This window comes from Canis aureus, chromosome 37 (assembly GCF_053574225.1).
Source record: "Canis aureus isolate CA01 chromosome 37, VMU_Caureus_v.1.0, whole genome shotgun sequence".
Taxonomy (NCBI): Eukaryota; Metazoa; Chordata; class Mammalia; order Carnivora; family Canidae; genus Canis; species Canis aureus.
In genome coordinates, this window is record NC_135647.1 from 16,310,613 (window position 1) to 16,337,098 (window position 26,486).

The following is a 26,486-nucleotide window of genomic DNA, read 5'->3' on the forward strand; positions in this document are numbered from 1 at the left end:
GCCTCCCCCCGCCTCCCCCCGCCTCCTCCCATCCCATCGATTCCCATCCGACCTCCCGTCGCTCCTCAGGCTCCCTCCCCGCCCCCGCTCAGCCCTGCAGCCCGCGGGCGGCCCTTGCAAACCGCGCTCTCAGGACTCCCGTTCCACCCCACCCCACCCTCCACCCCGATTTTAGGAATAAAAGGGTTTATTCCCTTTTCCCGTTCCGCAGCCCGTCGTTTGCGTTTCGGTGGCATTTCTACCTCTGGGCACGCGGACGCGGATGGGGGGTGCGGGGGATGCGCTCGTAGGGTGTGAGTTAGGAGATTCCGGGGCGACGTGGGTGCGCCCTGGGTCACATGAGACCGTTTCCGACGCGGTTCCAGCGCCTGGACGTGCTTGGGTAGGTTCGTGGGGAGAGGGAAAGAAGAATCCCACCCTCGGGTTGGGGGGGGCGCCCGGGAGGAGGGTGGAAGGGACCCGGCACTGCCCTGGCTTGTGCCACCAAAGGAGCCGCGTGGCTGCCACGGGCGAAACAGTCACACCTCAGTCTGCACGCCGCGGGGCAAGGGGATGGTCGCCGTTCCCAGAAGGCGGGTTCCCATTTCACACGAACTCATGACTCGGTATTATCTGCATCTGCAGCACGTGGCGTCACTGGCCACTGGGTCGTCCGAAAAGGCTGACACCTTGATTGGAGGTCATTTCACAGAACTCAAAGGAGCCTCCCTCCCACCCAGACCCTCCCCCCCCCCCCCCCCCCCACTTCCTTACTCTGAAGCAAGAACAAAGGCTTCAGGGCTGCTGCAAAATTCCTGGAAGTCTCAGTCAGTGTAACTCAAGGGGAGGCAGGAAGGGAAGCAGGTCTGGTCACATTACAGAGGGGTTGTCATAGCTCACCTGTGCCAGGTGCCTGGAGCACTCAGCAAACACGAGCCCGTGGTAGACTTAGGAGGGCGGTAAGGACGTTTCTGGGGGAAGGTAAGTGGGCCAGCTCAAAAACCACTTGTGGCAGCCTGGGTGGGATGCTACCAGCGGCCTGCTCCCATCTCCGGGCAGTCACCCAGCCATCCTACCCGTCGGGGCACCATGTGGCAATGGCAGCAGGTGCCTCTGTTAGGAAGGGGTTCGGTGTACAACGCAGCAATCTCCCTGCCCCCCTTGCTGTCCCACACGCCCCTTAGCTTACTGTAATTCGCGGAGCTAATAAATGACAGCAGTGCCGTGGAGATGACCGATATTGATTTGCAAACAGACTCAGAGAGCTGGCAGGGACTTTAAAGATCATCTAACATGACCCTTTATTTTACAGATGAGGAAATGGAAGCCAATAAGAATATTTTTTTCCCAAAGTCATTCAGCTGGATAGAAGCCAGAGACCTGCACTCCGCAGCTCCCTTGTCCAGATGCTGAAACCAGTCTATTTGGCTTCAAATCCCCACTGGTCAGTGACCAGCTGTGAGACCAGGATAAAGTAATTTAACCTCTCTTGGCCCTGGGTTCTTCATCTGTGAGATGGAAAATCACCGTGGTTCCCATTTCGAGTGGTTGTGAGGAGCAGTGAATGAGAGGACTCCTGTTCGGGGTTTGTGTATATGATCTCATATGTTCAACACCCATTGCCAGTTACTGTTGTCATTTCTCTTTTGAAAAATATCCAACATTTCCGACCGACCCTGTGAATGAACTGATACTTTGACTTCTGTTCTTAGTAATAGAGAAGAGAAACATCCTGCTCAGGCTTTCCCACTGGGTTGATTTATTCCCACTGAAAAAGAGGGGAGTCTAAATCTCGCTCTTTTCCTTTCCCATCGCAGAAATATGGCCATAGGAAGAGAAGAACTGAATTGTCCATTTGGGTGCCTTCACTTCCCTTTGTTCTTATTAAGCCACACCCTTTTCTGCAAAATATATCCTTGGCCGGACCTGGGGAGAGCAGAAAGGGAAGTGCTGAGGAGGGCAAGAGAGATTATAGGTTCCATGGGTTGTTCCCCCCTTTTAGCCTTGAGCCTTGGTACAAGAGGGAGCCCGGTGGAATGCCCCTCCAAATAAAACTCAGCACATCTTTAATCATGATTTAGCCGAGGCCGATTGCAAATGGGACACGGAGTGGTGCGAGGTGATTCATGGTTCAAAATGCCAGCACCCCAGAAACCCTCCTATAGTCTGTCCTGCCTTATTTACAGTGGTTTAGACGAACAACCTGACATGAAAATGGGATGCCGGGGATCCCTGGGTGGCGCAGCGGTTTGGCGCCTGCCTTTGGCCCAGGGCGCGATCCTGGAGACCCGGGATCGAGTCCCACATCGGGCTCCCGGTGCATGGAGCCTGCTTCTCCCTCTGCCTGTGTCTCTGCCTCTCTCTCTCTCTCTGTGACTATCATAAATAAAAAAAAAAAAAAAAAAAAAAAAAGTTAAAAAAAAAAAAAAAGAAAATGGGATGCCTGCTAAGCACTTAGCCCAGCGGGTAGGTTTGTTTTGCTTGGTATCTGTGGCAACTGAACAGGCATTTTCTTCTAGCAAACCATTGGGCGGGCTAAGCTATTAACTTCCACCCAGTACACTATTTCTGCTCTGTTCACTTGAGTTGGCTTAACATTCTGAACACTGTCGTCATGTAGACATTCTATATCACACTCCCTGCCTCTCTCTGTCCCAGGATAATTTTTAACATCACCAACAAGAAGACAGCACCGGGATGGCAGCTAGCAGCACATAATCAGCTCAGCTGAACAGTCAAGAAAGAGGCAAGGCTATCTGGGGCTTTCTGAGAACACGGTGGGATGTCTTTCCCTTATGTTGCCATAGTTCTCATTAACCTTCTAGGAGCTACATAGCCCTGGCTGGGTCATGAGAGGTAACTGCAAATGCTGGTTCAGTTGTCACGGGAGCCGGGGAGGAATCCGGGCCCGACTCCTTTCCAAGTGCTTAGAGTCCTCCTTTACCTCAGATTGCTTCTCTCAGCTTAATTATTGCTACTGAATCAAGGTGATGCTTTTGGTTGGGTCCCCCACATCTCCACCAAGCATACACCGTTAGGGGTCAGTCTGCCAACCCCCAACACGTTGGCTTCAGGGGAGACACAGAAAGCAGACAAGAAAAGATCTCCCAGCAGCCAGAACAACGATCACAACTCTGTGGACTGGACTCACACTGGAATGTGTATAGGAAGATAAATAAAAAGAGGAAGCGAAGCTGGTGGAGGAAGGGAGAGACGGGGCTCGTAAGTTCAGGAGTGGCAGCCAATGTTTGGCCAAGGTGTCATGGCCATAGAGGGAGGGTGGGGACCACAGTGAGGAGCCTGGGTCCCACCTAAAGCAAGCAGCTCCCTCTCAATGCTGGCTATTAATGCCATGCTGGTCATCGGGCCAGTGCTGCTAGCTCTTCAGATATTTTTAGCTGAGAAATCTGACTTTTATATATTAAACGAAAAACAACCCAAACTCTTTCAATGTTACCAAGTAACTAACACATTTTTAAGACACAAGGGCACGCATACATATGCATCCTGAAGATTGCATTTGGCCCAAAGGATCCCAGTTTATCATCTTCGCTTTAAGCATTAAAGGTCATGTCCTTTGAATCCCTCTTGAGACTTAGCCTATGAACTTTTAGTTTAGACACAATCCTAACAAACCCACTCAGAACTAAGCAGATAAAAAGCCACAAATTAGGGACACCTGCATGGGTCAGCGGTTGACTGTCTGCTTTCGGCTCAGGGCGTGATGCCGGGGTCCCGGGATCGAGTCCTACATCGGGCTCCCTGCACAGAGCCTGCTTCTCCTCCCTCTATGTCTCTGCCTCTCTCTCTCTCTCTCTGTGTCTCTCACGGATAAGTAAATAAAATCTTAAAAAAAAAAAGTCACAAATTAGAAGAGAGATGCAGCACTGGGAGATCGGGGCATGCCATTGTCAGCAATGGGTGGCAGACAAAAGATGAGGTAGGTTCCAGAAAAACTCCAGAAGCAGAGCAGTGCACAATCATTCAGTTAAAGGGTTACTGCCACTCATACAGCTTGGTGACCATTTTATTACAGTCGATTGGTACCTCCAGTATTTGTAAATTATCAAATAAGTTAATGTGTATGAAAGAGCTTGACAATCGTAAAGATCAGGGCAAACATTGGGCCAACCAGATCTTGTCTGAAAACAAGCAGAGTCCTAACATGTAGTGAATAAGAATATAAATGTATTTCTATATCTTATCCATGTGTGCTGGATATGCTATTTAAAAAGGTCATTTGTGGGGGTGCCTGGGTGGCCCAATCCGTAAAGCATCTGCCTTAAGCTCAGGTCATGATCTCAGGGGTCGTGGGATGGAGCCCCGAGTTGGGCTCCCTGCTCAGTGGGGAGTCTGCTTCTCCCTCTCCCTCTGCAACTCCCTCTGCCTGAGATCTCTCTCTCAAATAAATAAATAAATAAAATCCTTAAGAAAATTGAAAAAAAAAGTCATTTGTGAACTGTTTATTCAGAATCTTTTTTTTAATTAGCCATTTTCTGCACAAAAGGGGAGGTGTTCAGTTATTTAATAACCTCACAATTATGACAAATTTTTTGCTGAAAGTATTAGGTAATTATGTTGACCACATGATTCTACATCAGGCATTGGCATTTTTTCTTTTTTCTTTCTTTCCTTTCTTTCCTTTCTTTTCTTTCTTTCCTTTCTTTCCTTTCTTTCTTTTCTTTCTTTCTTCCTTTCTTCCTTTCTTTTTTTAGCATTTTTTTCTGTAAAGGGCCCCGTAGTAAATATTTTAGGCTTGTGGGACTTCTGACCTCTGATGAAACCACTCAATGCTGTTACCTTCACAGCATGAAGGTAACTATAACAATATGTGCCTGTGTCCTGCTAAATCTTTATTTGTGAACACTGATATCTCAAGTTCATGTAATTTCCACTTCACCAGTTTTTTTTTTTTGATTCTTCGCCAACCATATAAAAATGTAAAGTCACTCTTAGTTTGTGGACAGTACAGATAGGGGCCAGATTTAGCCCAAGGGCTTTATGTTGTGTGCTAATCTCTGCTCTAGATTGCAATTATGTTCCTCTAAGGTCCACATTTTGCAATATTGGAGTCTTTGCAGTCACCTGTAATTCCTGTGTAATTTCTGTCTTGTCTTTCCAGATAAAGAAATGTGAAATGAGGGCAAAGAGTAATGTTGGTAAAGACTCCTAACTCTGGGAAACGAACTAGGGGTGGTGGAAGGGGAAGAGGGCGGGGGATGGGGGTGACTGGGTGACGGGCACTGAGGGGGCACTTGACGGGATGAGCACTGGGTGTTATTCTTATGTTGGCAAATTGAACACCAATAAAAAATAAATTTATTATTTAAAAAAAGAGGAAAAAAAGTAATGTTGGTCCTTACACCTGCACGAAGCCCTTTTATATACACCATCTGGGTTAGAGTGCAGGGCACTGGACTATGTACCTCAGTGTCCTTCCTTCTTCTATAAAATTGAGATGTTAAGAAGCCTGATCACATAGAGTTCTAAAGAGATTTAAATAGTATGGGACATAAAAAGAGCTTAAAACAATGTGTCTGCTAAAGACACATAAGAATTACTCAACACATCTTAAGGCATCTCTCTGTTGGTAAACTTGGTTCAACTAGGAAACTACCTGCCCTGCCTGCCTTCTTAGGTATGTTTAGTGCAGCACAGCAGCTGTGCTTGAAGGGTCATTTGCTGCCTATGCTGGGGGCACCTTCGTGGCTCAGTTAGTTGAGTGTCCGACTCTTGATTTTGGCTCAGGTCATGATCTCAGGGTGATGAGATAGAGCCCCATGTTGGGCTCCAGTCTCAGTAGGGAGTCTGCATGAGATTCTTTCTCCCTCTGTCCCTTCTGCTCATTTTCTCTCTCTCTCTTTCTCAAATAAATAGATCTTTCAAAAACAACAACAACAACAACAACAACTCACAAGGCTCTGCTGCTTTCTACATGACCCTGAAAAAGTCTCTTAGGATCACTGTGCCTTAGTTTCCCAATTTTTAAAAAACGAGTAGTCTATCCAAGTGGTGGAAAGTAAATCTGGCTAAGAAGGCTTCTTCTGCATCTTCTTCTGCTATGCCACATACCACCATCCTAGCCCACCTTGTTCTTCTGGGGTCACACTCTTTGTCCTACTTCCCTGGAAGCCTGCTTCAGGTATCAAAGTTCTTTCCCTTCTGGGGTTAATCGCCCAGATTTAATTCTTTTTTTTTTTTTTTAAGATTTTTGTTTATTTATTCATGAGAGACAGAGAGAGGGAAGGGCAGAGATACAGGCAGAGGGAGAAGCAGGCTCCCTGCAAGAAGCCCAACGTGGGACTCAATCCCAGATCCCGGGATCACGCCCTGAGCTGAAGGCAGATGCTCAACCACTGAGCCACCCAGGCATCCCCCAGATTTCATTCTAATTGCCCAAACAAAAACAAAAGTAAAAATCAAATAAAAAATGCAAACAAAAATTATATCGTTGGTTGTAAGCTGTTAAGTTTCAAGGAATGGGATGGGTGACTGTCTCCTCTGCCCCTTTTCTAAATATCTCCTTTGAGGGAAAAAAAGATTGCAAATTCATGAAGGGAGCTTGCATGTCCAAGGTCCGTCCAGATCCAGGATAGTCTCCTGCCTCCCTTCTAATACCAACTACCTCCAAACTCCTCCACCTCCATATTTTTGAACATCGCACTGACATTGCAACGGGGATGGTATTTCTACTAAGAGACATTTTATCATTCAGCAGCTTCCAGAGATCTGTATCTGGAAGATACCCTTTATCTTTTTAACATTTTCAAATAAGTGGGAGCCAAACAGTCTTAAAATAGAGATAGGCAGTGGTTCCCTCCAACTTCTACTTTTAATAGCTCTATTAAATTCTTGACTTGTGCTCAGTTTATTCAAACCACTGTCCTACTAGCTTTTTTTCCCACAGAACCTGTTATTAACTTGGGTTTAGACTGTTTATAGGACAGAGGGCTTGGATCAATCCCAAAAAGCAGACACTTCTTTCTTAGACATTAGAGCTGGAACACATTTTTCTCCAAGATATGTCCTGTGCAGTTTATTGAAGATCTTTGCATTTGATTCTCCCACTGGCTAACATGGTTTTCGATTCAGATTTTATGTGTACCAACTTATCCTTTTGAATGACTTCCTTATACTCTTATCCCTTCTCCTCAAAAACAATGGAAAACTTGTTATAAATAGAGTACACTTGGTCCCAGGCTGCTTTGGTTAGGGCCCTCGTGACTGTTAGTACAGTTTCAATCACTACCTTCCAATGAGTCTTTGGTATAATGGAAGCTGCATACCTGAGTGGTTTGATTCTAACTTTCCCCCAGTTTATTGATCAGTGCTGTTCTATGGAACACAAGTATCTAAGGCTCTAATTCTTGATCCTGAGATGACCTTGGCATTGGGAAGTGAGGAGGAATGTGCTGGGGCAGCACTTAGGGTAACCATCTGTCCCAGTTTGCCCAAGACTGAGGGACCTCTGGGGAAGTGGGATTTTCAGTGCCACAGCTGGGAAAGTCCTGGGAACACCAGGACGAATGGGTCACGCTAGACACCAGCAGTCTTACCCACTCACAGCTGAAATATATTTGACTAAAGAGTATACAATAACTGATCAGTGTGTGGGGTGCTTGGGAGGCTCAGTCAGTTAAGCATCCGACTCTTGAATTCAGCTCAGATCATGATCTCAGTGTCCTGGGGTCAAGTCCTTCCTCCACCACCCAATGCTGGGCATTGGTTAAGATTCTCTCTCTTCCCCTCTCCCCCTCCCCCCCTCAAAAAAAGGGAAAAAAAGGTTAAAAAGAAAATACCAGGTGCACCTGGGTGGCTCACTTTTTTTTTTTTTTAATTTATTCATGAGAGACACACCCAGAGAGAGGCAGAGACACAGGCAGAGGGAGAAGCAGGCTCCATGCAGGGAGCCCAAAGTGGGACTCGATCCCGGGTCTCCAGGATCACTCCCTGGGCCGAAGGCAGATGCTCAACGGCTGAGGGTAGCTCACTTGGTAAAGCATCTGACTCCTGACTTCAGCACAGGTCGTGATCCCAGGGTCATGAGAGCAAGCCCACAACGTGCTCCGTACTCAGTGGAGTCTGCTGGAGATTCTTTCCCTCTTTCCTTCCCCCTGGCACACTCGCCTCTTGCACCCCCCCACCCCGCCAATAAATACATAATTTTAAAAAATAACTGATCAGTGTGGGAGGAAAAGAAATGTTCAAACCACTGATCTGGGTTGTGGAGCATACAGGCCATCAAAAGTCTGCAAACTGTAATGCATAAAAACTGCATACCCCTTTCCCACATATCCCAACCACTGAGGACTGGGGACAAAGTGATTAGTGTTTGTGGGATAGCTTCACCACGAACAAAGAGAACACACAAGTCAGTTGTGCTACCTGCACAGATGCTCCCCCAGTGGATATAAAAATGTCTTAATAACAACCTGGGTAATGGAGGGAGAACCTGAAAGGAAAATAAGTGTTATTAAAGTGTTAATGGATTCTGAAATCCCTTCCCTTCACATCACATGTGAATTGAGAGACATTTTTCTATTAAGAGGAGACTAATAGAAAAACGTGGGAAGGGGGGTTCTTATGAATAAAAATGCTCATTTTAACATTTGCAACAAATGGGCAATAAAGCCAGAAAATGTTCACTTATTTACAGAGCAGCAGAGTCAACCAGCCATTTGAGCTCTCCGGCTCTCAATTTCCAAATTTGTACACCCTTAAGATTGGAAGTAGACGTTCCCTCAGGCTTCTTTCAGCTCTAAATGCTGTGATTATTCTAAATGCTGCCCAGAATAAAGAGGAGGCTGTCTTTACAGAAAACTGCACTGGGGAATTTTGTTTCGATTCACTAAATGCAGAGGAAAGTCCAAAATGTGGCAGGATAACTGACCCGAGATAAAATCAAGAAGTTTTGGAGGTGGGGTGGAGGGCAGGTAAGCTCAGATAGACCAAAGTCCTGGGAAAGGAGAACCCACATGGGGGTGTGCAGCCTCTCCAGGAGACTGCCTGACACTTAGCCAGGACTTCAGGGTCTTAGCTGGACAGTTTTCACATGGGATGTGGGAGAGTGTTTGGGGTCCTGGGCAGGAGGGCTTTCCTTCTGTAGACTCCCAAGGAGCTCTGACTTGAATTGAGGTCAGAATTATAGACTTTCATGAAAGAGGAATCCAATGAGTTTGTGGGGCTAAGGAAGGGGGTGGCTAAAGAGGAAGCGTCTAGAAGAGGTGACTGATGATGGCAGGAAGCCAATGCATTAGGGTGATCTGAGTATCTGCAGCTTGATTAGTAAAAATAGGCAGTTTTGGAGCACCTAGGTGGTTCAGTCGGTTTTGGCTCAGGTCATGATCTCAGGATGGTGGGATCAAGCCCTGCATCAGGCTCCATGCTCAGTGGGGAGTCTGCTGGAGTGTCTCTCTCTCCCCCTCCTTCTCTCCCTCCCCTGCTTGTGCTCACATGCACACGTGCTCTCTAGCTCTCTCTAAAATAAATAAGTCTATGTAAAAATGGCAGTTTTATCCTCCAATGTATTCACAATTAAGTTCTGATCTTTTAAATCTGGCTGAAAAGAAAGATTATGGGGAATGAATATCATCCATCTATTCTCTGAAAACATGGCACTGATGTGGATACGGGATAAACAGATTTGGGGGAAAAGCTTCTGCCACTAATGATGGCTTTTGTCCAAAAGCATCTCAAGAAAGAATGTCATATACTCTGCAGGTCAGAGGATGAGGGAAAGACAAGCTTATAAACAGCTCTGGCACTGAGAAACCACACGAAGAAATGGTTAGGAAACTAATCTATTTACTGCTTTGTATGTAACTTTCTAAGATTGCAAATTGTCTACTCAGAAAAAAAAATCACCTAAAATCTTAGCAAGGTCATTTCCTTTATCAATTGATGAGTTAATTCCATTAAATAAACAGCCCTATGGGGCATCTGGGTGGTCCAGTTGGTTGAGTTTCTGACTCTTGGTTTTAGCTCAGGTTGTGATCTCAGGGTCGAAGGATGGAGCCCCGAATTGGGCTCTGTGTTCAATGTGGAGACTGCCTAAGACTCCCTGGCCCTCCCCATTGTACTCTCTCTCTCATTTTTCTCTCTCTCTCTCTCTTTCTCAAATAATAAATAAATCTTAAAAGAAAAAAGCAGATTTATGAAAACCCAGATCTGATCTTTAAAGCAGGGCCTCTACTATTGAGGTTTTCTTTTTACTTCTTTGGTGCAGAGTAAGGCACCAATTTGGTAAGCTCAGGCATGAACTAATGCTTCAGACTGAAGCATAGTCTGGCTTGAGCCAGTACAGTTCCCAAAATAAGATTGGCATTGCGAAGCGTTCCCAAGGTGAGCAAGATGCTTTGGAAAAACTGAAGGAGAAAGAATAGTCCCATTGCTGTTGACCAGGAGCAGAAAAGACTTCAGGAAATGTCTGAACATAAGTAGAAAATGCTATCTGAAACTGATCCTTGGTGGTGGAGGGGATGATGATTTGCACTGGGCAGCAGGGCTGAGGGGCATACTAAAAATTATTTCCATTTAGAAAGAACAGCATTGGAAGTATCACAATTTCAGATGTCAATATATACTGCAAAGCTGTAGTAATCAAAACAGTTTGGTTCTGGCACAAAAATAGACACATAGATCAGTGGAACAAAGTAGGGATTCCAGAAATAAACTCCAGCTTATGGTCAATTAGCCCATGGCAAAGAAGGCAATAATATACAAAGGGGGAAAAGACAGTCTTTTCAACAAGTGGTGGTGGGAAAACTGAGCAGCTACATGCAAAAGAATAAAAATTGGCTTTCTTACACCATACACAAAACTAAACCCAAAATGGACTAAAGACCTAAATGTGAGACCTGAAATGGTAAAAATTTCTAGAATACAGTAATTTCTTTGACATTGGCTGTAGAAACATTTTTTCTAGCTATGTCTCCTCAAACAAGGGAAACAAAAAATATGTAAACTATAAACTGTTGGACTATACCAAAATAATTTTGTCAGTGCAGGAAAGCAACAAAAGACAACTTATTACATGAGAGAAGATATTGGCAAATGATATACCTGATAAGGGTTAATATCCAAAGTATGTAAAGAACACAGAAACTCAACACCATAAAAACCCAATTCGAGGGATCCCTGGGTGGCGCAGCGGTTTAGCGCCTGCCTTTGGCCCAGGGCGCGATCCTGGAGACTCGGGATCGAATCCCACGTCGGGCTCCCAGTGCATGGAGCCTGCTTCTCCCTCTGCCTGTGTCTCTGCCTCTCTCTCTCTCTCTCTCTCTCTCTCTCTGTGACTATCATAAAAAAAAACCAAAACCAATTCGACTACAAAATGGGCAGAGGCCCTGAACAGACATTTCTCCAAATAAATAAAAAATACAGATGAACAATAGACACATGAAAAGATGTTCCACATCACTCATCATCAGGGAAATGCAAATCAAAACCACAATGAACTATCACCTCACACCCAACAGAATGATTAAAATTAAAAAAAAAAAAAACAAACTAGTGTTGGTGAGGATGTGGAGAAAGGGAACCCTCATGTACTATCTGTGGGAATGCAAACTGGTCCAGCCACTCTGGAGAACAGTACAGAGGCTCCTCAAAAAATTAAAAATAGACTTACCATATGATCCAGGAATTCCACTACTGGATATTTACCCAAAGTAAATGAAAATGCTAATAATTTGAAAAGACATATATAATGCACCTTTCCTTTTATTTCAGAATTATTTACAATAACCAAGACACAGACACAACCCTAGTGTCCATCTATAGATGAATGGATAAGGAAGATGTGGTGTGTGTGTGTGTGTCTGTATACACAATGAGATATTACTCAGCCATTTAAAAAAGAAGGAAATCTTGCCATTTTTGACAAGACCATACAAAAGGAAACAAACAAGAACCCAGACTCTTAAATACAGAGAGCAAACTGGTGGTTTCCAGAAGAAAGGTGGGGGGGAGGGGGTGGATAGGTGTTAACAGACAAGGAGGGGTAATAGTTTGGGGGTAACACTTATTTAGGGGTAACGCTTATTTTGATGAGCACTGGGCAATGTACAGAATTGTTAAATCAATATGTTGTACACCTGAAACTAATATAACATTACATGTTAATTATATTTGAATAAAAAATATTTCCATTTAAATCAATTCAATAACTATTCTCATCCCGCTGGATGCTCACTATGTTGGACTGCCAAAAATGTAAAAGGTCAGTCAGGGCAATATGATATTCACATAATTATAATGTACAGAAGACTGTAGAATGACATAAAGGAGTTACAGTAAAGGTTTACAAAGTGTATAATTGGAAACCAAAATCAGGAAAAGCTTCCTAAATGACAAGCCATTGAATGCAGACATATTAAAGCCGTTATTTAAATGGGAGAGGTGGAGGAGAATGGTCCATGTAGAGAAGATGACCTGAAGAAAAGTGCCAAAGGCAGGAACACAAGGCACAGTGGTTTTTCTGGAACATTCTTTTCAAGGAAAGCAGCAGTGGGAATTGACAGTGAAGTGATATTGTGATAATGAGGTGATATTTACTAGGAATATGCTGATATCCAATACGCCATGTTGAGATGTTTATACAGAGTAATTCAATAAGCTGTGGGAACTCCCTGAAGCATTGGGTTTGAGAAGTTATTCTTAGAGCCATGCCTTGATTAGAAAAATATGTCAAGAGTGTTAGAATGGTTTGAAGAGAGAGACCTGAGCTAGAGAGCCCACTTGGATGGGTCTAACAATCTATTTGAGAGGCACGATGGGCTGGAGTTTCAGTGGTAGTGATGGAAACAGGGGGGTGATACTCACTAGAAACCATCCCAGACAGAATGTACAGAATGTGCTGATTAGATATGGGGCAGAAAGGCGTTGGCTAACAGGGGAGAATGTTGGTACCAGTTAGAGAGACTCTGGAGACCTGGGTTTGTGGGAGTAGGGAGGTGGAAGGGGAAGCATCTCAGCAGGTGCCAGTGGGAGTCTCAGGAGGAGATATCCAAAAGACAAGGAGAAAAGTAGGAGAGGGCATGGGGAGCGTGATGCAGGATTATGATGCATTAGTACCCAAACAGTGTTGAGCTGTAGACATAAATTAGAATCACCAATGGAAAGAGAACAGTAAGAGCCAAAAAAAAAAAAAAAAAAAAAAAAAAGCAAGCTGAGGAAAGACTCCACGGGGATGCTTCCTAAAAATTCAAATTTCCCCAATTCTGAATTTCTCTGAGAATAGTGACTCTAAAATCAATTATCAACCAAGTCTTAACTCAATAGTCAGTAACCAAGAGTATGAAAAGAACAAAATTATTCATTTAAATACAAGTTTCTCAAAGAGAGATTATAAAAGCAATGCCCTTTAACACATTTGGCAACATGATAGCCTTTCCATAGTGTTGAAATCATAGCTGAAAAAGTTAAAAATAGAACTACCCTATGATCCAACAATTGCATTACTAGATGTTTACCCAAAGAATACAAAAATACTAATTCACAGGGATACATGCACCCCATGTTTATCTCAAAATTATCTATAATAGCCAAATTACAGAAAAAACCCAAGCATCCATTGACTGATGAATACATAAAGAAGATGTGGTATCTATATATAATGGAATATTACTCAGCTATTAAAAAAAATAATTAAATCTTACCATTTGCAATGGCATGGATGGAGTTAGAGAGTATTATGTTCAGCGAAATCAGTCAGAGAAAGACAAATACCCTATAATTTCACTCATAGGTGGAATTTAAGAAACAAAACAAATGAGCAAAAGGAAAAAAAGAGAGAGGCAAACTTACCATAGACACACACTCTTGACTATAGAGAACAAACTGATGCTTACCAGAGGGGAGGTGGGTGGGAGATGGGTGAAAGAGGTGATGGGGATTCAGGAGGGCACTTGTGACGAGCACCCAGTGGTGTGTGCAAGTGCGGGATCACTATGTTGTACACTTGAAATTAATGTCACACTGTATGTTAACTAACTGGAATTTAAATAAAACTTTAAAAAGATCATGTACTTCTTCCAATATGTAACAGATTATAAATAAATAAATTAAATAAATAAATAAATAAATAAATAAATAAATAAATAAATAAAACTAGACAGTCCTCAAGAAAAAAAATTGCCATGACAAAGTATCATTCAAAGACTACTGGCTTGAATCTTCGGTAATTATTTCCTTGTGGCTCTTACCCTATCTGCCTTTCTAAGTAAAAATGACTTACAGAAAAGAACAATTCTACACATGAACTGTAGGGAGGAGACAAAACACTGGATTAGCCCTAAGACAAACTGAATTTGTGTTCTGACTGTGCTAATGACCAGCCGTTCAATAAACTCACGATATATTGAGAGAAGGATGTGCATCCTACAGGGAGTTTAGGTTGAAAAGTCAGTGTATAAAGGGGAAACAACATTCAGTCAAAATTCCTCTGGAGAAATCCCTTGGGAATGTGCCACATTAAGATGACACAGAGTCTCCATAATCCCAACACAACTGATTTTTCCCTTAAATCTTAGTCCAGAGGGTGGTTTCTTCTAACAAGAGCCAGATGAAGAAGTTGGCTCGAGCTGAGGAGCTATCTTATGAGATGTACACGATGTCTTTAACACTAGGGAGCTGTGGGAACCAAACCCATGGTGGGTATAAGTAGAATCCACCTCATTCTCACTCTGAGCCCCAGACAAACTGGATGGAATGGAGGGCAGAATGGCAAAACCATTAAAATTTACACACACTGTGTGTGTGCGTGTGTGTGTGCATGTGTATGTGTGAAAGCAGTTGAGTTTGTGCAAGTGAAATGAATATAAGTTGAGACTCCATTGTATTGAGCATTGCTCATGTACCAAGGGTTGTGCTGGGTATAAAGAAAACAAAAACTAGCAGGTGCAGCTTCTACCTTTGAAGCTCAGCCTAGAAGGCTACGGAGAACACAAACACAGCACTCCAAGACTAAGGATAGTACAGTGTGGTATGGGAGGAGTGAGTCCCCAGGAGTGAGAATTAGGAAAGTCTTTTTACAGAATGACTTTAAGCTGAATCTTAAAAAATAAAAAAGTCATATGTCAGTCAAATGAGTGAGAGGGAAGAAAAGCCCAGAGATCCTGTCAGGGGGACTGGCATGAGTCAAGGCAGGGAGGGTGGGAGTGGCACATCTGGGACTCACAAGTCATCTGGTAGAGCTGGAGTACAGTATGGGATGGGGTGCATAGCAAGAGAAGGTGCTGAAAGGCTGAGAGGCCAGACTGCAGTGAATGCCCTGTGCCCAGTGAAGGGGCTGAGATGTCATATTGGAGATGATGAGGCTCCACTGAAGGTTGTCCAGGAGAGAGATGATTGCATGATCAACTTTTTTTTTTTTTTTTTTTTTGCATTATCAGTTTTGATAAAGGTCATCCTGTCACTATGGAGGATGGGTTAAAGTAGGCTGGGAATGGAGTCAGGGGAAATACAGTCAACCCTCGAACATTGCAGGGCTCAGGGGTGCCAGCCACTGGTGCAGGAGAAAATCCACAAACATCTTTGGACTCCCCCCAAACTTAACTATGAATAGCCCACTGTTGACGGGAAGCCTTCCCAATGACACATAGACAACAGAAATTTTGTAAATGATACGTATCGTATACGATATTCCAACAATAAAGTGACCTAGACAAAGGGAGGTGCTATTTGGAAAATCATAAAGAAGAGAAAATACATTTGTAGGACCATACGGTAAAAATGTGTAAGTGGACTTACCGAGTTCAAACCCACACAGTTAGAAAGAAAGGAGAGTGTTGGGGGGAGGGGGGGCAAGGGGACACAGATGGGCAGCACCAGGGGTGCAGAGGAGGCAGGGAGCCAGATTCAGTTTATTGACTGTTTAGTCTGTATCCAGCCCGGTGCCAAGAACTTATACTCATCGTCTTGTTTTGCCTGTTGCCAGGTCATGTCATCCCCGTGGCCGTCACATGAGGGCCGGGCCCACCTCATGCCAGGTCCAGAACTCACCATCACTCACTTGGCCACGACACACTGGCTGCTTTTCTAGCTCCTGAACCCCCAGATCTCCTGCTCCCCCAGGGACATTTGCCCCCCCCCCTCCCGCCTGGAAGCTCTTTCTCAAGGGCTTGGCTGGCTCGTTCTCATTTAGGAGACGCAGCTCTTGTGCTACTTACACCAAAAAGCCTTCCCCGACCCACTCCATGGGTCCCTTTCTGACCAGCCTGCGTTTCCTTCAGAGCATCTACGGTAATCTCTAATTATCTTATCTGTCTGCTTATTCTTATCCGTGTTCCGCGTCTGGAATATATGCTCCGTGAGGTGGGGGGGCCTTATTTGTCTTGTAAAGGACTATACCCCAATGCCGAGCCTAGTATCTAGGTGCTCCACAAATATTTATTAAACGAATATGCATTTTATAGATGAAGACATCATAACAACAGTAACAGTAATAAAAATTAACGCAGGGCACTGGCCCAGTTCATTTAAGCTTCACATGCTTGATGTGATGTAAATATTGATGTAAATATTACTCTCTTCTTCATTTTATAGATGGGGAAACTGAGGCCCCCAGTTCAGGTAACCTATCCAAGGTCACACAGCTTGTAAATGGCACAACAGGCATTTAAATGCAGGCAGTTTGGGGACACCTGGGTGGCTCAGTGGTTGAGTGTCTGCCTTTGGCTCAGGTCGTGATCCCGGGGTCCTGGGATCAAGGTCTACATCAGGCTCAATCCCCACACAGAGCCTGCTTCTCCCTCTGTCTATGTCTCTGCTTCTCTCTCTCTCATGAATAAATAAATAAAATCTTTAAAAAAATTAAAAATTAAAAAATTAAAGATACATAAATAAATCCAAGCAGTTTGGCTCCAGGCTGCCCAGGCTTTCAATACCTTTGCTCTACTACTTGAAGACTGTGCTTTTTTTTTTTTTTTTTTTTCTAAATAAATGTCAGGCCACGTGGCTGGGAAAGGAGGAGCTGAGATTCCAACCTGGGTCTCTCCAAGCCTTGGAACCCAAGCTCTAGGGAAAGTCAGGTCCACAGAGATGAGGCAATGAGAACTGCCGAGAGAGAGAGAGGGAGAGAGAGAGAGCCCAGGCCGTGAGGCAGAGCTCAGAGAGGATGGTGTGGGATTCGAGGACACACAAAAGTGAGGATGTAGGCTGAGGTCCAAGTGTGCAGGATTTGAGGTGCTCTCTCCTTCGCCGTGCCTTCTGCTTTTGGAGCGAGGCACATAACTCAACCCTTCCGATTCCATCTTCACATCGGGTTCAGGTACTGACCAGACAAGATTCTTGAGATTAAACTAAGATAAGACAAACCCATTGGCAGATGTTCAGTAAATAGGCTCCTCATTTTTCCTGTACCTCTCACTCACACGGAAAAGCCCGAGTTCCCGGAAAATGGCCTAACTATCCAGATGACATAAGGAACAAGACAGGACATTCTTGGGTGGCCCCAGCCATATAACCATTCCACAAGCTTAAAGAGACTTAACCAATTAGCAAACTTGCATCTTCTGAACATTTGCAGTTTTTGCAACAATTAAATGAAGAATTCATAAAACTCGGTGCCATTTAATCTAAATGTATTAACACAGGTCTCACCTCTCCTTCCTTTACATGTTTCTTTTTATTTTTACTTCTTGCTAGGTATACAAAATATTTGCCTTTGTCACGTATTTTGATCTTCGAGTTTCTCGTCTGCAAAATGGGAACGATGGTCCTTTTATAGGGGTCTTACAGGGGTTAAAGGAGATCACGCGTAAGTACTTTTCGCAAAATATTCTTTGAACATAACAAAGGAACATTATTAAAAATATTTTTATGGGGGTGCCTTGCTGGCTCACTTGCTAGAGGATGTGAGGTTTCTTTTTTTAAAGATTTATTTATGTGAGAGAGAGAGAGACAGCAGGGTTGAAGGGCAGAGGGAGAAGGAGAGAGAGAATCTCAAGCAGACTCTGTGCTGAGCATAGAGCCTGACTTGAGGCTCGATCTCACGACCCTGAGATCACGACCTGAGCCAAAATCAAGAGTTGGATGCTTTACCAACTGAGCCACCCAAGGGCCCCAAGCGCCCCAAGCATGTGACTCTTGATCTCAGGGTTGTGCATTTGAGCCCCATGTTGGGTATAGAGACTACTTAAAAATAAAATCTTTTAAAAAAAATCTTTTAGGGCACCTGAGTGGCTCAGTGGTTGAGAATCTGTCTTTGGCTTAGGTCGTGACCCTGGGGTCCTGGGATCGAGTCCCACATCAGGCTCCCCTCAGGGAGCCTGCCTCTCCCTCGCCTATGTCTCTGCCTCTCTCTCTGTATCTCTCACGAATAAATAAATAAAATCTTTTAAAAAATGCTTTTATGAGGCAGAAAGGATAAGCTTATTGAGATCATGCCACCTCCAAGAAAGTAATTTAACTAGTATTCTCCAAATTACAATTGCCCAAGGGCTTAAAGTTTTGTAACTCAGCTAAATCTCACCCCTCTAAGACCAGGTGGAGATGCTCATTAGCACTCTGCCCACAGGACCAGGATCCATGTTGCAGTGGGGAGTTGTGCTGTCACCTCACCAGTGTCACCCTAAGGAATCATCTTCCTCCATTGCCTGCCCTTTGGGAAAGTGACCCAAGAAGAACTGGTCAGCATCCTTCACTGCACCCCCTCCCCACCCAGTTTAATTAGGGATAGGAATTGAGACTGAGGAGGTCCAATCTGAGGACTCTTAAACTATTGCTGGAACTCTCAGGAAAAAGACTTTCTTGCCTTTCTTGACTTTCTTGAATGGGGCTGACACAGAAAGAGAGGGTGACCAACTTGTTCCAGTGCACCTGGGACTTTCCTAATTCTAGCACTGAGCATCACTCAGACCTCCCTTTAGCTCTGGAGAAATAGGGATGGTTTTTAACCCCCCAGAGAGACAACCTGGCAAGAGAGAGTCCTGAATACATTGTTTCCACTCTGCATCTAGCTTTATTTGGAGCCCTTGAGCATCTCAATTCTGTGACCCGGGGGTTCTGGGATCTATTTCAGCAACTTTCAGTTGTGTTTCTGTCACTTGCCACTTAAGGAGTCAGAGCACACTCCCAAAGAATGTGCCCATATAAATAAAACTCAAAGTGAAAAAAGCAAAATAAATTGAAGTAGGAAACACGCTATTTTTAGATTTGAAAAATGCGGAAATGTGATCATGCGGTCACTTCTGAGGTTGAGATAATTTATTTGAAGAAGGGGCTCTGAAAAAAAAATGTATACAAAATGGAAAAAGGAAGAGAGGCAAATGAAAACATTCTTATGGAAGAAAAACCGCATGGCATGAGAAAGGTCAGAGTAATGCATGAGCAAAAATTCAAAAGAACAAACTTACGTGAGAGAGAGGGTGGTGGTGGGGGAAGTAGCTGGGAAAGGACCGGCCCTAAAGTGGGACCAGAAGACAATTTAGCCACGGGAATGGACTTGCAAAACAGCAGCCCAATAGCTGTTTCTGCAGATACTAATCAAGTCCACAAGATTGAAAGCAAAGACTTAAATGGCCTCTGGCTCGCCACCATGGGGCAGGTAGGCCAAAAACAATGTTATAGGAATAACCAGAAAAGTTAGAGAACTTGGTCTTTTTCCAAGGTGACACAGATCAATGATTACAAAAATCTAATCAGTTAGAAAATAAAAGCATACACCAGAATTCAAGGTGGACTATTGCTAAGCAGAGCCTGGTGTTCTGTGGTGTCAATCAGAGAAATGTTGAAAATTGTGCTCCTGGAGGGTTTTCTTTGGGAATATGGCCTGAGGGAGAGGTCTAGACTGTTTGTCCAGGAGCCACATAGAGTGGCATCATTCCAACGATGCCACTGCTGAAGCAGGATGTGAGACTGGGGCCTCTTTTCCCCAAGGGACTCTTTCTGGCCCATTTCAATACCACTTCTAATTCCATTGCAATATGGGAAAAGCCTAGGGGTTGAAAACCAAGAGAGAAATCATTTTCTCAATAGAAAGAGAACATCAGGGGAAAAAAAGCTACATGAAGCTATGTGATTCGGTGCTACCTCTGTGAAGGTACTTTTTATTGAGTCTTACTTACCAACTTTAAACCAATTTCACTTGTTTTTCTGATGTCATCTAATTATAAGGAACTAGTCATGTTCTTGGTCCTGTTACTCTTGTGGGTGATTTGGAGAACCTGATGCACCCATGCACTGTCTTTCTAGCACAACCCTTTTAATTTAGGATGTGTGATAGAAGAGAGGAAGGGACTTTTGAAGGAGGAAAGGAACAACACTATTTGTACTTTAATTTTTTGAGAAAAGATGTTGACACTGTGCTTGCGGAAGGACTTTTCTTCTCTCTTTTTTTTAATAAATTTATTTTTTATTGGTGTTCAATTTGCCACCATATAGCATAACACCCAGTGCTCATCCTATCAAGTGCCCCCCTCAGTGCCGGTCACCCAGTCACCCCCATCCCCCACCCACCTCCCTTTCTACCACCCCTAGTTCGTCTCCCAGAGTTAGGAGTCTCTCATGTTCTGTCTCCCTTTCTGATATTTCCCACTCGTTTTTTCTTTTCTTAACCTGACATTGAAAACAGAAGAGCTACTATCGTTAAAGGTTGGTTGGTAACCAAGAACCAAATTTACACACTAAATCTCAAGTCACGAGGAATACTCAAGCATAAAACCCCGGAGTTACTTGAGTGTGTGATTGGATTTTACATTGCCTTTGAAGATGGAGACATCCAGCATGGGTTAGAGCGTTTGATGAATTGGTTTTTGTTTTTCTTTTTTTAAACTTGCAATTCAGGAAGGCCCCACCTACAAGCAGGATATCCTTTCTCCCTGAACCAGGATGCCATCCAGCGTCTCGGAAAGGAAGGAGGCAAAGCTGCAGGAGACGTCCTGTTAGACTGTAATGCATCCCTTGCAGAATCACACCTGAGGGATCACTGATCCTGTGTGGTACTTGCCTTCCTCCCTGGAGGATGTCTTTGGGGGAGCTCTTCCTTTCCTCCAAAGGAAATGGAATGCATTCACCAAGGCTAATGGTCAACCCAGAATCCAGACTCACCAGAATTTTTACCTTCCTACAAATTCCAGGGTCTTCTGCAGTGAAAGGCATAGGTAGAGACAAAGGGGGGTCTTCTTACCTGGGCCCTCATTTGGTAGTTGGAGAGATTTGAGTTTCCAAGAGGTTATGTGACTTACAAGGAGTCATACAGTTGCTCTGAGAAGCTATAAAGCAGCATATGACAAACCTATGGCAAAAATGTTTTCCTCGGGATCCTTGGGTGGCTCAGCAGTTTGGCGCCTGCCTTTGGTGTGATCCTGGAGTCCCAGGATCGAGTCCCGCATTGGGCTCCCTGCATGGAGCCTGCTTCTCCCTCTGCCTGTGTCTCTGCCTCTCTCTCTCTCTCTCTCTCTCTCTCTGTGTCTCTCATGAATAAATAAATAAAATCTTAAAAAAAAATGTTTTCCTCTCCTGTGCTTATCTACATATCAATCTTGGTCTCTCACCTTGTCTATTGGACTAGGGCTGGAAAGGAGAAGGAGGCTAAGGAGATTTAAAAAAAAAAAAAAAAGGAAGAGGGTGAAAGATTCCTTCTTCCCTTGGTTTTCTTCTATTGATTTGACAGACTGACTGTCCACCTGTCACAGTAACCAGGAACATTTAACTCCAGCCCAAATCCACATTTGTCGTTTTTTAAAAAGGAGAGATTCCAGATTTTGTTAAGTTCATGAAATGCCTTCATCTCAGACCATATGTAAGAAACCACATAGCTAGTACTGACTTTTTAGACATCAAAAGGGAATAGTGAGAACAGAAAGGGACTACATATTTAAATATGAAAATTAGCCTCTAAGGCCCTGAAGCGCCCAAATTATCTGCAGATGATGGAACAACAGACAAGAGGTGAAAGTGGGGTCATGCAGAGAGGGAGGTCAGGAGAGAGAGAGCTCACAGTACAAGAGCAAACCCTGTTCACCAGGCCAGTCACCCTGGGATTCAGAGACCAAACACGGTATTTTCCAGAGAATACTGGCATGTTTATCGCCCAGCAGGCCCTACCCTGCAGCCTGAGAGCACCTACCAGTGTTTCCAAGTTGGCAGCCCCCCAAAACCAGAACAATGATTGCTTTTCTCTTGCTATAATAATGCTGTTGAGTTCATCAGAGATCCATTTTGTATTTTTTTATTGAGTCCAAAGCATGCGATTTCCTTCAGAGGAAATCCTATCATGTTTTATGTAGCTTAAAAAATAATTGATCTCGTCCATTAGTAAAGGCAGAAATGTTTTGATGAGAGAAGGAGCTGCTCCTAGAATCTCATTTGTGATCTGAAGTAAGATGTTAAAAAAAAAAACCCACAAAACTCTACACGTGTGATACAGCATATGTATGAGTCCAAATATTTTCAATTCAGTGGGTCTTAGGGAGACAACCATGGTGTGAAGCCTTATGCTTGTCCATTCATTCATTCATTCATTCTATCACTCAATCATTTATTTAATTTATCCACCATGCAGTAGATAACAAGATAGAAAATGACCCCAACATCATGGAGCTTATAATGCAGAGGAGGCCAAGAACAAACCCATGCAAATAAGTAAATATGATTATTCCGAATGAAAAAAATGGTTGTTCCAAATTCCTTTGAAAGAAGAACAGTGGGGTGGGGTGGTGAGCTCAACCTCTGTGAGCTATAGACATCTGGCTGACAAAAAGCCTATAAAGGTCTGGGGGTAGGAAGGAGATTGGCTGAGGCCAAGGCCCTGGCGTAAGAGCGAGTCTGACAAATCTGGGGGAGAGCAAGACCACCACCATGGACTGAGAACAGTAATACCTATTGTGGCAAAGATGTAGCAAGATGCACACAAGAGACCATGATCAGTTGTCAGGCAATACTGCTGAAAGGTATTACTTGGCCACGCCAGGCCCCGATTCTGCGTCTGGAAAGGATCCAGAGCGAGAACCATGGATTTCACTTTTCATCCTCTACGTCCACTACGAAGGACCAGGCTCTTGAAAAGCCTTTCCAAGTACACCACGTGCCATTATGTGAAACACGGAATCGCACATACCTGGGATCCTATTGAGCGTCACCCAGAAATGTTCATCAGGACTAAAAGTGTCTTTGGACCACTGGAGCAAGTCAACAGCCCGTGGGTCGTGGAGGACGAAGTCGGTAAACTCTCTTGATAGAGCAACATAGGCAGAGCCAAAGTAAATGGTGAGATTATGGGGAGGGGGTGGTTTCAACGCTGTGGTTCTGATCACATAGGAAAGCTCTTTGCCCAGGTGCTCCCGGTGGACGTACTTGGTGCGGCCGATGGCGTGACTGGGGGGCAGCACCCCGGGGGTGATGTTTTTCCCTCTATAACCCTTCAGATACCGAACGATCTCCTTGTTGGTCTTCAGGGGGAAATCCTGGCCACACGTGTTGATGGCGTACTTCCAGGGCACCTGGGAGGCCGCGAGGTCCTTGAGGCAGTTCAGGTCGGCCTGGAGCCTGGAGATGCCCCCGTAGACCACGGGCTCCATCCTCGAGGCCAGGAAGGCGTTGGGGAAGCAGCTCAGCAGCTGCTCTACTGCATCTTTAAATTCAGCTGTCGCCTTTTCATCCACATGCACACAGTAGACATTCTGGGGCATGTAAATGGCTCTAAAGAGCCTGGCGAAGGTCTCGAAATGGTGATGGATGACCATGGTGTACGCCAAAGCAAAGTCAGCCTCTTCTTTAGATAAAGGGGCCGTGATGTAGTGGCTCCGGGTCAGGTAATCCCTGCACGAAGTCCTCTGGTGGATCATCAGTTTGTTTCTCCACGGGAACGGCGCTTTGCCTTTGATAAAGGATGTGCAAACCTGAGTCAGCATCAGAGCCTCCGAGTGATTCAGCTTCTGGAAGCTTTGCTCTCCCCCAGGACCCAACATGTAGCACACGATAAAAACGACCACGCAGGAGACGGAAGCTATGAAGAGGTAGCGCGTGGATGAAGGCATGCCTCCCAGGGGGGCGAGGCTGCAAGACGGCCAGGATCGGCAAGTCCTTCCCCAGACTTTCTTCTGCCTCGGAGTCCTGGCTTCGGCACATGCTCCGGTGCCTCCTGGCCCGAGGGAGCGCGGGGAACTGAGCCAGTGTCACCCGGGAGGCCTCCCCGGGCTGATACCAGCAGCCTCGTTCTGCTACTGGATCGCCTTTGTCCACAGCCCGGTGGCAGGTCCCCGAAGCCCAGCCTCCCCCCCGCCACCTCCTGCCTGCACCTGCTGGCCGCCGCCCCCCAGCTCCGGCAGCTCCTGTCCCCCCGCAGATTTGGCTTCTCAGATGTCCTGCCTTGGAGTTGCCCGTGTGTCTGCCCCCCCCAACCCCCACACCCTCGTTTTGGCCACGCAGGGAATTAGCCCAGCGAAAGCCAAAGTTGAAATAATGTGCTCTGGCAGGCGTGCTGCTTCCTGCTAGTCATCCCCAGGCCGCTGTCCCGTGGGGCTGTCCCCTCTGGTGGCTCCTGGCAGTCACCTGGCCCTGCGACCCTTCCTGCACAATCCACGGGATGCAGCGCGGCCCCCCTTCTCAAACCCTTAATGAAAAAAAAAATGCTCTAATGACAAAAGCCACCGAGGTGACAAGATCTGAAATGAAAAGCAACAGCATCCATCGCGGCTCCTTTGTAATGCTTTGGGGCCCGCCCTACCTTTTTCTAGAACAAGAGATGACGGGATTTCCAGTCCTAGGGGACGGGCCACTGCAGGTTCCCCATCCTGGGACTTTGAGATTAGGTGCCAGCCCCTCTCCTCCCCTTGGGAGGTCCATGGCGGTGCTTTGTCACAGGGTGCTGGAGCCACACGAACAAGTCCCAGGTGACCTCCTCTCGTTTACTTAGGGCTTTAAAGCTTCCCTGGAATGAATTTGAATCCTGGCCACAAGTGATGTTCAGATTAGGGGACCTGGGGGGCACTCGAGTCTTAAACACCCAGAGAACATCAGCTGATCCTCAGAGAAGGGTTTTGTACCTGCCCACGCAGGCTTGTTGACCACCTAGGAAATGAACGCTGTTTCCCCCACCTGTAAAGGTAGTGTTTTGGCTAAAGAATATCAAGCTCTTTGACTTAGAAGTTTCTCATCTTCAACCCTCCACTTTTCTAACAGTTGTTTTTTTTTTTAAATATAGATGAATATATTTTATTTATGATGACTTCTAAAATGCAGGTTCAACTCCTGAATGCCTTCCTGTTTCTCCTCACTCTGAATGTCATACCTCAGACCCTCCACCCTATGGCATTAACCCAATGAGCCCCCACCCACCCTATGAAGAAATCAAGTCCTTCAGTGTGCTTTCTCTCCCTTCTTTTGAAAAGTCTCTACCCTGCTACTAATGGAAGGAAGAGGATAGTGGGCTGACCCCTTGCTTTGGCAGGGGTAGGAAAATCAATCCCAGCCCCCATGATTCCAGACACCGAGCTCCAAATGATAGACATACCACTTCCTGAGCACACTGTATTGTTTGTTTGTTTATTTTCATTTTTTAAAATATTTTATTTATTTATCAGAGAGAGAGAGAAGAAATGGGGGGAAGGGCAGAGGGAGAGGGAGAAGCAGGCTCCTCTCTGAGCAGGAAGCCCAACAGGGGGCTCGATCCCAGGACCCTGAGATAATGACCTGAGCCAAAGGCAGACACTTAACCGCTGAGCCACCCAGGCACCCCTGTTTGTTTGTTTTTGAAATAAACTCTATGCCCAACATGGGGCTCGAACTCACGACGCCCAAGATCAAGAGTCTCGCGTTCCATGGACCAAGCCAGCGAGGTGACCCTCTGTAGCTTTCCTTTCTGCCACTTTCCATTGTTCCTATTTTTCATTCTTCCAACTTGTACTTTATTTTCTTCTCTTCATCACTAAATCTTCCTCCTTCTTTAAGACCCACCACAAATGAACTCCATGTAGAACCCACCTTCAACTTTTTCGGCAAAGTAGGAGAAAAAGAAAATGTAGCCATTATGAGCTAAAAGGCAGGTAAATATAATTCTTAGCGTCTTCCACAGAAGAGGAATAAAGCAAAAAACATGACAGAGGTGTGCATGATCATGGAAAAGTCAATCCCAAGCTTCTCTTTTTCCCAATAACACCTTCAAATATTAGGTTATTGTATATTTTGTTTCAAAACAACAGAGAGTAATTTCAGCATCTGGCTTGGCAAAGCTTCTTGGCTTAGAATGACTATTAATATATTTGCAGCCTGACGAAGTGTTCAGGGTGCAGATGCGTAACTTAATTAGGCCAACAGAGGCTGTTTACACTGTTGTTTCCAACTGGCCTGCAGCACAGGGGTTTGCATCTACACAGGCTTGGGGACAGACATTATAGTGCCATGATATTAAGAAATATACACTGGCCAAATTAGGAGCTGCCCTAATGTTTCTGAATTCACTCCATTACTTCAAATGGCATTGTTTGTGTGTTGAAAATTTAGCTGTTTCTCCTCTCTGCCCTTTTGGCTGTCCTGGAGCCAACTTCCCCCACCCCCAGGTTCTGCTA

At 44.9% G+C, this 26,486-nt stretch overlaps 3 protein-coding genes across 7 annotated transcripts in view; 1 reads left to right on the forward strand and 2 right to left on the reverse strand.

Moving 5' to 3' along the window:
- GCNT2 (glucosaminyl (N-acetyl) transferase 2 (I blood group)) overlaps positions 1–26,486 on the reverse strand; it is an 82,914-nt gene that overhangs the window by 33,954 nt on the left and 22,474 nt on the right. The gene's annotated exons all lie outside the window — the stretch shown is intronic.
- LOC144306623 (uncharacterized) lies at positions 61–21,411 on the forward strand. 5 transcript variants are annotated; one of them, XM_077886067.1, is made up of 3 exons: positions 61–382; positions 17,626–17,737; positions 20,764–21,411. In XM_077886067.1, exons 1-3 carry the CDS (start codon positions 263–265, stop codon positions 20,907–20,909), a joined length of 378 nt encoding a protein of 125 aa, XP_077742193.1. In that variant the 5' UTR covers positions 61–262; the 3' UTR covers positions 20,910–21,411. The 5 variants fall into 5 exon arrangements, 1 of the variants encoding a protein (XP_077742193.1); XR_013373717.1 differs by lacking the exon at positions 61–382 and adding an exon at positions 16,084–16,221 and having other exon boundaries at positions 20,768–21,410; XR_013373715.1 differs by lacking the exon at positions 61–382 and adding an exon at positions 16,084–16,221 and having other exon boundaries at positions 20,764–21,406.
- LOC144306622 (N-acetyllactosaminide beta-1,6-N-acetylglucosaminyl-transferase-like) lies at positions 784–24,147 on the reverse strand. The gene is made up of 2 exons (XM_077886066.1): positions 23,039–24,147; positions 784–1,905 (listed from the first exon to the last, which is right to left on the reverse strand). The coding sequence occupies exons 1-2, from the start codon at positions 23,955–23,957 to the stop codon at positions 1,739–1,741; spliced, it is 1,086 nt and encodes a 361-aa protein (XP_077742192.1). The 5' UTR covers positions 23,958–24,147; the 3' UTR covers positions 784–1,738.